A 16,609-nucleotide genomic window follows, 5' to 3' on the forward strand; every position below is an offset into this window, starting at 1 on the left:
GTGGGTGGGGCTGGGAAATCTGAATTTTTAACGAAGCTCCATGGGGGACTGTCATACATACAGAAGTTTAGGAATGTTGCCCTGGACCAAACCTGCTGAGCTGGGATTCTCAGAATGCTCTGGGCTTTTGATACCTTGAACGGCCAAGGCTAGCCTGAATTTCTGTCCAGGCAGAAGAGGGGTTTCCATGTGGGGAAGCATTCTGAGATCTGCAGGCCATAGAAAGGTAAGAGGCAATAACAGGGCCAAAAATCGGATCAGTGCCCTCGGAATCAGAGGCAGGCAGGACCTCCACCAGGCTATCAGTGTGCAGGTGGGGACACGGAATCCTATTTTCCAGGGTTCCCCAAGAAGGGTGGTGGGGAGGAGAGCTCCTGAGAAGACGAAACAAAGCTGGACCCCAAGCTAAAGCCAGAGTCCTGATCTAGGATTCATGGAAGAAGTCTGTGCTTTAACACACCAACGGGGAACCACAGGCCTGGCTCCCAGACGAGAGTGTGCACACTGCATCAATTGAAATTGAGTCACGGATATAATTAATTTAATGTGTTTAAACGATTTTCCGTACAGTAAACATGCTGAATGAGGGTGACCCAGAATAAAGTGCTTGCCTGAGAGTGGAAAAATGGACACCATGTGTGCTCTATAATGAAAACTCTTGAGCAAATAGAAAATGCTTCAATTTATTTCCACCTCCCATTCCTTTCCTTTCTAACTCTTTGTTTATGGCTGAACTTGGCCTTCTGTGGTCTCCTTGGACCGCAGAGACACTTTTTCTTTTGTCAGAAGGTATCCTTTCTTCTCTGATCAGAAGACAATTTTAATGAAACCTGTCTACAGCCCAGTGAGAAGCACATACTAATATGTGACAAAAGGGATTGGGAGGAAGGGAGAAAAAAAAGGGCAGAACCATTTCACGACTCAATCCCTTTCTCTCAAGTAAAGGGGGACGTGCATGATGACAAGGGAGGTGCCACCAGGTGTGGCTGGGACAACGCCATCTGAGCAGCCATCCTGGCTCTGCCAAGCTATCCCTCCATGTGACTTTGAAAGCTCCCTCTCTGGAATTCAAATACTCATCTACAACATGAGGGGGTTGAATTTGAGGATTTTAAAGAGCGCTGTCAGTCCAAGGGGCACCTGAGTGGCTCAGTCCGTTGAGCACCCAACTCTCGATTTCGGCTCAGGTCATGATCTCACGGTTTGTGAGATTGAGCCCCGCATCAGGCTCCACGCTATGTGTGGAGCCTGCTTGGGATTCTCTCTTTCTCTCTTTGCCCCTGCCCTCTCTAAAATTAAGAGAGAAAAAAAAAAAGATAAAATAAGAATGCTTTCAGTCCTGATATCCACTGAGTTATGAATCACAAACCGGAGCAGGCATAAATATGTGTCGAGGAATTTCTCATTAAAAAGAACCTCATTTTCAAACCGTGTCAAGTGTTCAGATAGTCTTACCGAATTGCTCATTAAGCAGGGATTATGTATTATTTGGCTCCGATGAAAGGGAGCACTTGGAAATAGTTATAAATGATCTCCCACTAAGATACATCACGCATCTGGTCAAAACACCAAGTTCCAGGATGAGGAGGGACGCAGAATGCTTCCTAGATCCTGTAGCTCTCTCCAGCCGGTTCGGCTAGAGAGACTATGGATTCCCTCTATTACATAAGAAACAAACGGTGGCAGGATGATCTGAAGCAGTGGGCCCACATTTTGTGACAGCTCTGCCACCGTGGTGGGAACAGGTGAGTCCCACCCTCTCTAAGGCTCAGTCTGCGTTTCCACCAGCAGACGGAGGACCTCTGGGGTGGGGCCATTCTGTGGGGGTGGGGATGGCTCAGGGGCTTCGAGAAGGGAGGCTGAACAGGCAGGGCCCTGGGATCCTTCTCCTTTCAACTGAGGTGCTTCTCTTCAATCTGTATTACATACCAGCACCACGTAAGACTGATTGTACAAGAGGTTCTGAGGATAAAAACATTTTTTTTTGAAACCAAATCTTTGAAAGCTGTTCAAGCTTAACGTCTGAATCCAGGATGCACTATAAACACAGGCGCTGCCCATAGTTATTCAGAGCCCTTACTCTGAACTGTGGGAGCAGAGGCCAAGGGCTGTTAGGTCAAGGGTGGCTCTACTCCGGAATCCTCCTCTTCAGCAAGTCTCAGCAGCTGCCCACCGCCCAGAGCAGTGGCGCTCAAACTCCAGTGCCGTTAGCATCACTGTGGGGTCTGTTAAACCGAATCGGCTGGGCCCCTACCCGAGACTCTGGTTCAGCGGGTCCAGGGTTGGGCTCAAGAAGGTGCATTTCCAACCAGCTCCCAGGGGACACCAGTGCTACTGGTCAAGATGCACTTTGAGAATCACTGGCGTATAAGATAAAGGCCAGCGTCCTTAGTTTGTTCCTTCAGAAGTGCCCCAACTTACCTTCCCAGCCTCGTCCTCCTCCTTTCCAATTATCCCAACAAAGTGATTGTCCCTGCACACACTCACACATATCTCCCTCGCTCATACGCTCCATCTGGCCAGACTGTCAGACCCCTCTCTCTGCATGTCTAAGGCGTGGCACCAAAGCTACCTCCTCCAAAATGTTCCCTGAAGTTTTCATCGACGGTCACAGAAACCCCTCTGGGTTCATATAGTTTGTCCCGTGATGCTGAGCCCTTTTAATTCATATCATCATCTGTGTCCAGCTCTCACCCCTGCATTTGGACCGCGGGCTCCAGGACAGAGAGCCCATCTTATTTACCTCAGCATTCACACCATCGTCTACACCCTCAGCACCTGCACAGCCCCTGCCTACCAGACCAACAGGCAGCAAGCCCGAGAACACACACAAAGGAATATGAACATTTAAGAAATATACCAATCAACTCATCTTGTCCACTCTTCTTAATATCCCAAGATAGAGACAGATTCTCTAAATGGCTCTTTAAATTAGAACACAAGATAGGATTTTAGCCATTTCAATCTATTCTTTAGGCAAATTTTCCTTCTTTTCTGAAAGCAGAGTCAGTGACACATACATTATCATGAGGCATTAACTAAGTGCCGCTTACGGCCATTACCAGAAGGTAGCGTAATGCAGCAGTTAAGAGCTAGACCTAGGTTCAAATCCCAGCTCTACCTCTGATTAGCTGTAGAGCTTAAGTGCTCTGAGCTCCAGCCTCCTCACCTTTAATCGGGATAACAACAGCATCTACCTCCTCTGGATGGAATATAGATGCAACGGGCTCATTATTAACACTAACAATTCTAGCATTTACTGAGAGCCTACCATGTGCCTAGCATTAGGCATACATTTATTATTGCATCTAACCTACACGAAGTGCTTAGCAAAGTAGTACATAATAAGCATTAAAGAAATGTTAGCAATTATTATCATTGCTTATTTTCACAACTTCTATGCAAGACATAAATTATTATCCCCATCTTCCAGATGAGAAACTTGAGGCTCAGAGCAAGTAGCCTGCTTAACAAATACTAGCAGATTTTACTTTGTAATGGTTCATCTTTTTACCTACCTCTTGAGGTAAGTACTATTTCTATTTTGGAAATGAAAGCGCTATGGTTTGGAGCAGGTAACTTGAAAGACCCAGGATTTGAACCTGACTTTGGGTCTGGAGCTCTTGCGGTCCCCAGCCCCCACCTGGTGAATTGCAACTGCTCTGCTTGCAGTCAACTCACTATGCCCCTTGTAATCCACGAATTACAGAGAAGCATTTTCCCAGCATGTCAGAGAGCGTCACCAAACCTGTCCCTCATTTTAGCAGCCCTGCAATCCTACGACCCACAAGAAGTTGTTTATGTGATCAGAGAAAATGGACCTCCTATCCAAGGGCATGCGACGCAGCAGCCCCGCTCGCCTCGTACATCTCCAAGGGGCACCAAGGAAAGCAGAGTCTGGAGTGTGGGACTGACCGTGACCCCGAAGAAGTTGGTCTCATTCATGGCGTTGAGGATGATCCTGCCCAGTGTGTGGTCTGTGTAGTTGAAATCCTGGATCCGCTGGTGCCGGCTGCTGGCATGCAGCGTCTCCATGGCCCTCTGCAGCGTCTTGGCGATGACCCAGATGCCGTCGTAGGCGTACCCGTGGAACTTGCTGGGCCCCACGCCTGACCGCTTGTTGTTGTACTCTCTCTCATATTGCTGTGGAGTCTGTAAAAAACAGGGGGGCAGGGGGGATGCCAGGTTACAGCCGGCAGGGACATTAGACACGTGGTGTCGAGAACTGACACTCTCCAATGCTCACTGTGAGCCAGGCGCGGAGCCAGGCTCTTTATGTGCATTATCTCATGAAATCCCCACAATGACCTCATACAGCATGTGAGTTATGGGAAGTGGACTTGTCCAGGACCACACGGCTAGTGAGTGGCAAGGCTGAGACTTGAACCCTGGCTGTCTGGCAAGGCTAGGGTGAAGGAATAGCACACCCACACCAGACCTCCCTGTGATGTTTGTAGGGCCGAGCGTTAGTACCGGTGCAGGACCACATTCCATATGTCTAAATATTTAAGTTACAGATGAGCAAATAAACTGTCCAATAAAATAGTTTCTATCTCCCCATAATAAATATACCTTCCTAATGATATGGAGGGCCAAGTTTGAATTCAGAATTCTGGGGCTCCTCAGAGCTTCAGGCTGGATACAGAGGCAGGCAGAGGGGGAGCTGGCTTTGCTCTGGGGCCCATCCCTATAGCCAAGCCCAGCTTGGTCCATACCTTCTCCCCTTCAGGCATCAGAGCCTCCTGACCACCCTGGAGATGCAACCCAACCTCAAGAGGGCTGACCTGGGCCAGAGGCTTCCTGGCCCTGGAAGGGGCTCCAGCTGTTTGGGCAGGGAATTCAGAGCCGAGGAGGTGGTGTCAGAGGAAGGGGGTGTAGGTCTGTGGCAGGGAAGGTGTGTCCCAGTGGCCTTGTGGATTCTGAGCCCCATGGTACCCAAGTGAGTCCCCACCCTGAGCTGGTCCCAGGTGTTCTGATGTAAGGGCTGCTCTGACCCTATATTATGCTGCTCTTTCCTCTTCTGCAATACAGCAAGGCCTGTGAATAATTCAGCATTTTTTAAAAATTAAAAAAATTTTTTAAACTGAACTGAATTTCATAAAAGAATTTCATTGGTGATATTAACGTTCTGATTGTGGCCACAAAGTAATGAGAACCTTTTTACTTCAGTTCCTGAGGCTCACACGTCCAAATGGATGCCACCCCAGGGGAACACATCACCCTCAGCCTTTCCATGGGCTTCTCAAGTCACTTCTGAACTCCTCTGCCAGAAAGGTCAACGGAGCCAATGGCTTAGCCTTTGGAGAAACCCTCTTTGGGGACAAACCACACACAGAAACCACTGACTCGTTGTCAGTTTATACTGGGAAGGGCTCTTGGAGATGGTCACACATGCTCCCTCCACCTGTGGCCTGAGGCACAGAGAGGTCCAGAGGCTTGCCCAAGGTCACACAGCTTGTGTGTGTGTGTGTGTGTGTGTGTGTGTGTGTGTGTGTGAGGGGGTGGGTGCGTAGCTGGAATGATCCCATTCCATCTCTACTACTTCTTTCATTTTTAACTTTTGAGGACATTATTGCTTTTTGAAAACTACCGCAAGTTGTTTGGGGCCAGGTCCAGTGCCGAATGAGGGTGGTGACTGAGGGCTACATCTCATGGCTGGAGCCCGAGTGAGTCTCTTGCCCTTGGCTCAAGGCGTTAGCAGAACAGGGTCGCACACATTTGCCTGGGGACAGCCAAGTGTCTCCGATCATGGACCCCGTGGGCGAGGAATTCTGCCTGACCAAACGGGAATGCTGGTGTCCCGGCAATGACTCCCCCTCCTTCTTTTTCGCTTCCATTGGGTGATGCAGGTCTTATCCCTGTTTACAGTTCTCCTTGGAAATGCATCATGTCCAGCCATCACATTTGTTCACCACTCAAAACACAGGGCAGAAACTCCTCAAATCCGAGGGTTCTTCAAGGAGGCAGCACCGTCGCTGTCCAGCTTAGGGCCCTGAGCCCCTCCTCACTGCCCCTCACACCCTCCACCCTCACGCACTCCGTGGAGCTGGCTTTGGCATTTCACTCCTGCTGGGGGAGCATGCGGGGCTGTTACGAGGTGCACACTCTCCTAGACCTCCTGGGTCCTCGGATCACATCAAGTCTGTTCGCACCTCAGGCTTTTGCAGTAGCTGTTTCCTCTGCTAGAAAGTCTCCCTAGCTCTTTGCATGATATTCTCTGCATTCAAATGTCAACGCTCCTCACTTCTCAGGGATGGCTTCCCTGACCCACCCTTCTTAAAGCTTCCTCACTCCAGGCATTCTCTAGCCACTGGTTTTTCTTCTTTACTGCACTTTTCACGTCCTGCAATGTTCCTACTTCTGTGTTTATTTGCATGTTATCTGTTGTTCCAGCTCTCCCTCCTCCTCCTCCTCCCGCCCCCACAACTAGAATTAAGCTCCATGGGGTCAGGATGTTATCTGTCTTGATCACTGAGGTATCCCCAGAACCCAAAGCAATACCTACAGAGATCTTTTCCAAGCCTCAATTTTTCCATCTGAGAAATGAAGAGGTTGGATCAGATGATCTAGAAGTTTCCTCTTGGCAACATAGGTAAAAGCCTGGCACAGTGGTAATGACAGAGGATTTGGAAGTAGGCAGGCCTACCCTCCAGCCCTGGCTCTGTGGTTTGCTAACTGTGACTTGTGGTGTGGTCCTATCTCCTCCAGGTCTCTGTGTCCTCTCTTGCTGGTTGGCCATGAGGGTTCAGTGACATGAAGCACGCAAAGGGCCCAGCCCAGTGTTCAGGACATGGAAGGTGCCCCACAAATGCCACCCACTGTTACTAATAGTAAAGGAGTCTTGCCCAACCTGGCCTCCCAGTGTGCCTGGCGCAGCTGCTAACTCAGGATGCCCTAAGGAGCCAAGGATCTGCCCACATCTGTGCTGATAGGGGTCAACAGTCCTCCAGAATGTGCACGTGCTACCTTACTTCCTTTTTTAAAATTTAAATACAAGTTAGTTAACATAGAGTGTAATAATGATTTCAGGAGTAGCATTTAATGATCCATCACTTACATATAACACCCAGTGCTCATTCCAACAAGTGCTCCCATTTAATACCCATCACCCATCTAGCCCATTCCCCTCCCCCACCTCCCTCCATCATCCCTCAGTTTATTCTCTGTATTTCAGCATCTCTTATGGTTTGTCTCCCTCTGTTTTCATCTTATTTTTGTTTCCTTTCCCTTATGTTCATCTGTTTTGTTTCTTAAATTCCACATATGCGTGAAATCATATTATTTGTCTTTCTCTGACTGACTTATTTCACTTAGCATAATACACTCTAGTTCCATTCACTTTGTTGCAAATGGCAAGATTTCATTCTTTTTGATCACTGAGTAGTATTCCATTGTATGTATATACCACATCTTCTTTATCCATTCGTCAGTTCATGGACATCTGGGCTTCTTTCCATAATTTGCCTTTTGTCGATAGTGCTGCTATAAACATTGGGGTGCATGTGCCCCTTCGAATCAGCATTTTTGTATCCTTTGGATAAATACCTAGTAGTGCAATTGCTGGGTTATAGGGTAATTCTGTTTTTAACTTTTTGAGCAACTTTCATACTATTTTCCAGAGTGGCTGCACCAGTCTGCATTCCCACCAGCAGGGCAAAAGGGTTCCCCTTTCTCCGCATCCTTGCCAACATCTATTGTTTCCTGAGTTGTTAATTCTAGCCATTCTGACACTACCTTACTTCCTTAACCAATTTCCAATTATTGGGCATTTACGCTATTTTGAATTTGTCCCAATTACAGGACTGCAGAAAGCATCCTTGTGTCTAAATTTTCTGAACACATACTGGTAGTTATTGTTTCAGAATAAATCCCCAGAGGCATAATTGCTGAGGCAAAGTATATAACATACCTAAACATGATTCTCCCATATTTGGGCCAAATTATTCTCTCCAAATACGAGAAATTAAAATCCCACTGTGTATGAAAGTACCCACTTCTCTGCATCCTTGACAACAATAGGTATTTCGATTTTAAAAATCATCATCAGTTTGTTAGGTTCAGAAAAAAAAGTATGTCTCCTTTTAATTTTAATTTGGGTTTCTCTGATTAATAATTAGAGCGAGCTCCTTTCAAATACTGATAGGCAATTTTTTATTTCTTAGGTGCACTTCTTTATGCCATATTGCTATGGTGAGATAGTCACAGCTTTTAATGTTTTGTTTTAATGCATCCTTGCTATTTTTCCACTTTTTACTATTTAGCTATATTTTCTTTGATTTTTCAATATGATTTGGGTCTGTTTCTGGTTATTGACTTCGTTATCAGCTATGTTAAAAGTATCACACATTACTTGAATTTGCATTTCTCTAAATGCTTTAAGCATCAAAGGAATGACGCCCCTTGACTTCTGTCTTGGACTTTGCTCCTATGAGCTTTCTCCAATGCACACAAAAGCATCGAGGGCTGGTGGTGTCTGTATTTGAGTCCCCTTCATTCAATCTAATGATTATATTCAGATGATATTTCCAGACCTCTTCCCTACCCAGAACATGCTACTGGGTCATTCTTCCAGGTTTCTATGACCCTTTTGAAGTCAGGGGTCCAGATCTGAAGCAAACATTCTCAGTGTGGTCTCACCAGGGAATAAATGAGTATAATTTTTTAACCTCTTTGACATACTTTAGCAGGGTTATTTCTTTGTGGGGACAGTAGGAGGACCAAAATCACATCATTTATTTAAACTTTGGGGGCCCTATGTATACTTATTACATGCATACTTGTAAATCCACATCTTTTCTCTTGCATAGCACTGTTCTTCATCCAGGGGGTGAGGGGTAGGACGTGGGGGGAGAACATTGGAAATATGGCCGTTGACCTCATTTCTGTGGGAAGAGTCCTTGGAATGGAACAGGTGTAGCCAAGCCCGGAAAGGTGACCTCATTCTTACTGTCTTTGCAAGCACAGAGTTGAAGCCATTGCCACCACATTATGTCCCAGGCCATTCATCACTTTCCAGGTGAAGCCAGCACCAAACTCCCTTGGGCAAAACAATGACAGTAGGAAGAAACACTCTCACAATTGTCTGAGAAAAAGCTAGTAGTTGTTCTTCAAGCAGGCCTCTGATTATTCAGGGCAGAATTTCTCCCATTGTAGAGCTGACACTGAAGGCTGATTAATTACTCATTCTCTGAGGTCAGGTTTATCATGAGATGCTAAAAGTTTCTGAGAAAATAACTTTATATAGATAGTCCCAATTACTGACAGGTTGTGCTCCAGCATATTTTTGAAAGGCAGTTGTTGGAACTTGGAACATATTTCCCCACAGAAACCATGTTATAAATAGTGGTGAGGCTCCCAGGCTAGCCCACACAAGCTTGCTAACCCACAATGTGACTAAACCTTATGGGCCTGTCATTCCAACAGAACCAAGCAGAGTCCTGCTTTCTGGGAGAGGGGAGCCTCATGGACAGAAGACAGGAGAAGGCGAAGAAGCCATCCCTTTCCACATCTCGAGCCACCACCCCCGGAGTGACAAAGCTGGCAGAGTTTCTCTCTAGCATCTGGGATTTGGGGATCACAAAGTCTCATTTGGAAGGTCCACTGGGGGGTATTTAGTCTCCTTGCTCCTGTATTCCAGTTTGTAGATCATCTGAGGACCTTGTTAAATGCAGATGCCAGGGCCCTACATTTTGATTCAGTATGTCTATGAGATAATTTAAGAATCTGTATTTCTAAAAACCTTGCAAGATCTCAAGAATACACAAATCGGTTACCACTGATTAAGCCCCTCCTACAATCTGATTACTGGATCTTCTCAATAGCAACTTCCAGATGTTTGCTGAGCTCCATCTTTTAGACTCGTCTGGCACTGAGAAGCTGTCTCTCCAGGAAGAGCCTTCCACTTAAGGCATGCTTGCCCTCTATGAAACTAATGCAGCATCTGCAGCAAGCCCATAACCTGTATTCCACAAGCAACGTCCTCCTCGCGAAGCTGTTCCCTCTTATGCACAACAGCCTCTCAAAGGGCTGAAGACAGTGGCATGCTATCCTGTCCCCAGGGTGCTGTCCTCTACCTTTTAGGCAAAATAGTCTCTGTTCGGATTTCCACCCTGACTGTGATGAAATGGCTTATATCAGACCAGAGCTCCCATGAAGAAACATTCAGAGAAGTAGAATAAAATATAAAAATAGCTGTTCAAAGGCATAACAAAGCAACCAGGACATCTAGGACTTGAGGGGCAAGATGCTGGAGAGAAGAGAATGCTTTGAGCAGTGTCTGGCTTTCTTGGCTATTTCCTTGCTGATTTGTAAAGTAGGAAGGCTAGCTGCAGGGAAACCACGCTCTGGGTCAGAGTTTTCAGCAGTCCCACAGGGAGAGGAAGACAAAAAACAGTAGTTCCGGGTTATCAGGATTGCAAGGCTTGTAGGCCCAAGGTCTTGGAGGAAAGGAAGTACAGAAAAGTGAGCCCAGTTTTCAGACTAGCATTTGCACTTGAAATATTTCATGGTAATTAAGCTGCATAAAGCAAGAGGCTGAGAAACCAAGAAGTGGCTACTGAGGGGTTTAGAAATTAAGCAGAAGTATTTGGAGTCTCACAGGATCAGGAAGACAAAAGTTGAAGCCCAGGGCCAGTAAAGATTTCAGCTAAGAACACTAAAGAACAAATACCAGGAATAAGGGCAAACCAAAATAGACAAGGCCTTATAAAAACCAAAACCAAGCCTGGAATCCACTCAATTATTGATTGATTGGATTAAGGTGATCTTCCCCTAGTCTAACAGCCTTCTTAAAGAGAAATAAATCTCTGAAGAAAGATAACACATTCTGTAGCTGCTATATTTTTTTATCTCTAATTAAATTAATTAAATCTAAAAGATACACCAGGAAATAGGACCAAATAATGGAAAAAGAAAAGGAAGGAAGGAAGGAAGGAAGGAAGGGAGGAAGGAAGGAAGGAATGAAGGAAGGATGAACAGATGGGAGGAAAGGAGGCAAAAAGAGAGGAAGGGAATAAAGAAGAAAAGAATAAAGGAAATAAGAAAAATAGACAATAGTAACAGACACACAGGTGATCCAAATCTTGATGTTATTAGACATGACTTTAAAATAGTAACATTTATGTGTTCAGGAAAATAGATTAAAAGATACAGAACATTATCAGAGAACTGGAGGCTATGAAAGAAAAAAAGAATAAAACAAAAAGTCTAAAAATGAAAGATATGACAACTGAAATTAAGAACTCAATAGATGGCGGAAGCAGTATATTATCAGAGCAGAAAGTAGGTTAGTGAACTGGAAGAAATGTTAGTAGTAGTAAACAGTAATAAATATTCAGACTGAAACACAGAGAGGGAAAAGGGGTCGAGAATAAGAAAGGAACATAAGAGATACAGGGAATATTTTGAAAATGTCTAGCATGTGTATAATTGTCGTCTTGGAATATGAGGAAAGAGAGAATATTTAAAGGGATATTATGCTAGAATCTCTCCAAACACACATCAATTCACAGATTCATGAACTTGTATTAACTTTGTGAACTACAATCAAGATAAACCCAAAGCAAACCTCATTTCAGTACAGCATAGTAAAACTGAAGACCAAGGCACAAAATCTTAAAAGCAGCTAGGGAAAAAAGATGCATTACCTTCAAAAGAGCAACAACACAACAGATGAACACAGGGGAAGGGAAGGCAAAATAGGATAAAAATAGAGAGGGAGGCAACAGACTCAAATACAGAGAATAAACTGAGGGTTGCTGTAGGGGAGGTGGGTGGGTGGGGGGGATGAGTTAAATGGGTGATGGGCATTAGGGAGGGCATTTTGGGGGATGAGCACTGGGTGTCATATATAAGATATGAATCACTGGGTTCTACTCTTGAAGCCAAGATTACACTGTATGTAACTAACTTGAATTTAATAAAAAAGAAGAACTTCATAATGGAAAAAAAAAAGAAGAGCAACAAAAAGTCAAGCAGCTGAGTTAATAGAAACAATGGAAGCCTGAAAACAAAGAAATCATCTTATAGTGGTGAGAGAAATCATGGACAATCTAGAATTCTACACCTTAAAATTAAAGGTGCGAGAAAGAAAATTTCAGACACCCAGAAACAGAGAGAATTTGTCTATGGCCAACCCACAGTAAAAGAAAGACCAAGAGCTCTTCAGGTAGAAAGAAAATGATCATAAAAAGAACAGAACTGCAGGAAGGAATGAAAAGTAATAAAAAGTGCAAATATGTGAGTAGATTTAAACAAAAAATGACATCAGGGCCAAGAACATCCAGGAAAATCTTAAAGAAGAAGAAAAAAGATGAAAGATTACACTACTGGGTATCAGGTCTTATTATAAAGTTTCAGTTATTAAGACAGTGGTATTGGTTAAAGGATATGCAAATGGACCAATGGTGAGAATGGAAAATCCAGGAACAGATCCATGATGCACACTACATATATGACAGAGTTGACACTCTAGCATGGCGGTGCTGGTGGTGAGGATGATGGACTTTTCAATAAATGGTCCTGAATCAACGGGTTATTAATATCAACAAAAAATGAATCTTGATCTTACCTCAGACCATGCATAAAACCAATTTCATGTGGATTCTACATCTAAACGTGAAAGGGAAAACAAAATTTCTAAAAGATAAGATAGGAAAATGTTTTCATGAGTGTGGGTGGGCAAAGACACTTAAACAGAACACAGACATACTAATAGTAGAGAAGACTAATAAACTAGACTACATTAAAATTAAAATAATAGAGAAGACTAATAAACTAGACTACATTAAAATTAAGACTACAATAAACTAGACTACTACCAATATACATCATTAAGAGAGAAAAGGTAAGTTCAAGAATGGGAGAAGATATAAATAGTACATATAACCACCCAAGGATTCATGTGCAGAATATAAAAACAACTTCTATAAATCAGTAAGAAACAGATGGAGAATCCAAGTAGAAAAATGGGCAAAAGACTTGAACAGGAAATTTGTAAAAGAGGGTATCAAAATGACCAGTAAAGATATGGAAAGATACTCGACTTCATTAGTCATCAGAGAAATGTAAATTAAAACTCGAATGAGATACCTCTACACACCCACTAGATTGGCTAAAATTAAAAAGCCGACAATACCAAATGTTGGTGAGCATGTGAACCAACTGGAACTCTCAATCACTGCTGGTGGGTGTGTAAACTGGTACAACCACTTTAGAAATCTGTTTGGCACGGTCTACTAAAGCTGAACATATGCATACCCTGTGACTCAGAAATTCCACCCTACATATGCACCCAATAGTAATTTGCACATAGATTCAACAAAATACATCAAATACCTAGAAATAAATCAAACACAGTATGTGCAAGAATTCTATACAGAAAATTACAAAGCATTTCTGAGAGAAATTAAAGACATCCCAGGTAAAAACAAGAATATACAAAATTCATGGATTGGAAGACTATTATTAAGTCAATTTTTCCTAAATCAATCTACAAATTCAGTAAAATCCCAATCACAAGCCAGAGCAGATTTGTATGTAGGTGTGTGTAAACTGACTCACTACTCCTTTCTCTGGCCCTGAGGCTGCTGTGCTAAAGGAGGAAGAGAACCACAATTTTCTGAACACCTATTGTGTGTTTGGGACTCTGCAAGATACTTTTCTTTGCTTTACTTTATCTAATTCTTATATTTTATAAAGGAGATATTGTTATCCCAATGTTGTAGATGAGAAACAATTTCAGAAAGGTCAAATGACTGGCTCAATGTCACTGTATCACTAGTGATCACTATCACTATGTCATTTGATTCAGCTGTATATAAAAGAAAAAAAATTATCAGTGACTTGGGCATAGTTTTTTTTTTCCTCATGTAAAAAAAATGTCCATGGGTAGGCAGTGCATGGTTGCTAGGGCAGCTCCACAGTGTAATCAGGGAGCCAGCTCCTATCTGTAGGCAACACCACCCGTGCTCGCTTTGGCAGCACATATACTAAAATTGTAGGCAACACCACCCTAGAATGAAGTTTCCTTCTCACAGTCACTTCTTGACCCAATGTGGCTGCTAGGTCTCTAGCCATCCCATCCATATCCAGCCAACACGCAGGAGAAGGGAAGCACTCCCGTTAAAGGAGACTTTCAGAAGTCCCACGTAACACTTCTACTTATATTCCATTGGCCAGACTTAGAATCCTGGCCATATCTAGCTACACGGGAAGCTGGGGAATGTCCCTTTTCAGCTAGGTGGCAACATTCCTACTTAAAAACCAGAGTTGTGTTAGTGAGGTGGACGGGGGTTGTGGATGTTGGTATGGACAACTAACCATCTTTCAGAGTCTCCCAGTTGGGAAGTGGTGGCACCAAAATTCAAATCTAGCCAGTGCCCTATTCCTTAAGACCCTCCATAGGTTACTACACCCTTCCCCCCACAGCCTGTGTTCCTCTGCTACACTACCTGTCCCCCATCGAAGTGAATTCCTAGGGAAGTAAAAGGGAAGAGGAGTTTCTTGGGGAAGGTGGGAAGCAGAGGCAGCAGCACTGTGAAGGATCACCTCCCTAGGGAGCATGCCTACTTTTCCACGGCCCCTTTCCTTCCTCCTCTCTAGAACCTAGAGTTTGCCTAAAAGTTCCACGTTCTTTGTCAGGAGCTCACACGGCAGTGATAATGAGATGGGTGAAGCTTTTTCTGGGTCACCAGCTCCAGTTGAGCACCCACTTGATTTGTGTTTCCTCCAGTTCTGCCATGTTGCATCGACAGTCATGGGTGGTTGCAGAAGGTTCTTGCCAGAAAACATTACAAAACTCTTCCAAAGAATGAGCCTGTGCATTTGATGGGGGATTGGGGCCACCTCTGAGGTCCCCAGGGATTCCAGGGCTCTGGGAACATTTCCATCTGGTGCTTTGGTCCAGCTCTGTGTCTCAGCAGGAGGACGGGAAACATGTCCAGAGAGGTTGAGCCATCACCAGAGAAACCTAACTAGAGTTTTAAATGCTCACACTGGAAACAAACCTAACGGGACTTTGAAAAGTGAAAGCTGACAATGGAAATCATTGATGTCAAAGAGTCTTTAAGGGGGAGCAGAGTGGTAATGGGGAATCTCAGTGAGGAGAATAGGCCAGACAGTGGAGCCAAAGCAAGTGCCCAGAGACTGTCCTCACAAGGTTCTAGGAGACTGAGCTCTGGATGTGCTCAGGGAAGCACAAACGTCTGCACTTGTCCCATCATTGGAAATTCCAGTAGGAGGAGAGTGATGAACGTGCTCTGGAGGCCCATGACCTTGTTTTTCTTCCTTCCAGAACTCTCCTGGTTGCCAGTGAAAGAGCTGGGGATGTCCTGACACTGGCAACAGGTGTATGGAAGAGGGAACCTCAAAGAACATGTTCCAAGAGGGGCCACTGTTCTGCCTGATTCTGCAACTTTCTCTACTAGGAGTCACTTGGGGATTCCAAGATTTAACATTACAACCTGTCACACAGCTCACTGTAAGAACCCAGTACCATATTTACACAGAGCCAGAGAACTTAGCTGTGGAAGGACCCCTGCAGCTATTGGGTTCAAATCTCTCATTCTCAGTTGAGGAAACTGAGACTGGGGTGGGGGTGGGGTGACTAGCTATGGAGGCCGATTCATTGGTGAGAATGCCAGGATTGGTGCTAGATCTCCTGACCACCAGACCCACACTCTCCTGTTATGCCATCTATGAGAGGTGCCCCACTGAGACAGAGAGGGCTGATTTGGGTGCATTCTGTTCGAAGCCCGTTGCAAGTCTAGGCAGAGCATGGCAGAAGGGAAGGAGCCCTGGGTAGGGAATGAGCAGTCCTGGCTTCAGGTCCCGGGGCTGTCCCTGACCTGCTGGGTGACTGTACCAATTTCCTGGGGCTGCCATAACAAATTTCCACCAACAGGGTGGCTTGAAACAACAGAAGTTGTTTCTCTTCCAGTTCTGGAGGCCAGGAGTCTGAAACTAAGGGCTGGTTCCCTCCAGAGGCTCTGCAGGAGAAAACGTTCCATGCATCTCTCCCAGATCCTGGCGGCTCCCAGCAATCCTTGGCACTCCTTTTCTTAAAGATGTGTCATTCCAATCTCTGCCTGCACTGTCCCATGACCTTCTCCATGTGGCAAATCTCCCTCTGCCTTTCTCTTCTCAGGACATTCACCACTGGATTTAGGGTTTACCTGAATAGTCCAAGATGATCTCAAGATCCTTAAATCAATTACATCTGCAAAGACGTTTTTTCAAGTTAAGGTCACATTCACAGCTTCCAAGGGTTAGGACATGGACATACCTTTTTAGGGGCCACTATTCAACCGACTACGAGGATCTTGGGTATGTCTCCTTAGCCTTTTCTGCCCCTTAGCTTCCCTAGTGAGAATGTCAAGAGCTCATTCACTTGGTTCTGCAAGTGTCTGCTTGTCTTCATGGACACTGATGGACCCCAATATCGGCATCAGCTCAGCAGCCTGTGTCAGGCTGACCACAGTCCCCAGCACTCACGTATAACACAAATCCAAATTCAGGAACCATTTCCCACCTCTCTAGACTTTCCTTTGACCGTAGACTCTTGGAGGTTAGTTGGGGAACTTGGCGGTGGTCAGACCACAAATAAGAATGT

The 16,609-nt window shown here is 44.7% G+C and overlaps 1 protein-coding gene across 1 annotated transcript in view; it reads right to left on the reverse strand.

Annotated features, from left to right (window-relative positions):
* The window catches only part of GABBR2 (gamma-aminobutyric acid type B receptor subunit 2), a 235,915-nt gene that overhangs the window by 132,924 nt on the left and 86,382 nt on the right, over nucleotides 1-16,609 (reverse strand). Inside the window, exon 7 of the mRNA XM_042912093.1 lies at nucleotides 3,916-4,152. Coding sequence (XP_042768027.1) covers nucleotides 3,916-4,152 — 237 coding nt within the window. The remainder of the gene's footprint in view (nucleotides 1-3,915; nucleotides 4,153-16,609) is intronic.

This window comes from Panthera leo, chromosome D4 (assembly GCF_018350215.1).
Source record: "Panthera leo isolate Ple1 chromosome D4, P.leo_Ple1_pat1.1, whole genome shotgun sequence".
NCBI lineage: Eukaryota > Metazoa > Chordata > Mammalia > Carnivora > Felidae > Panthera > Panthera leo.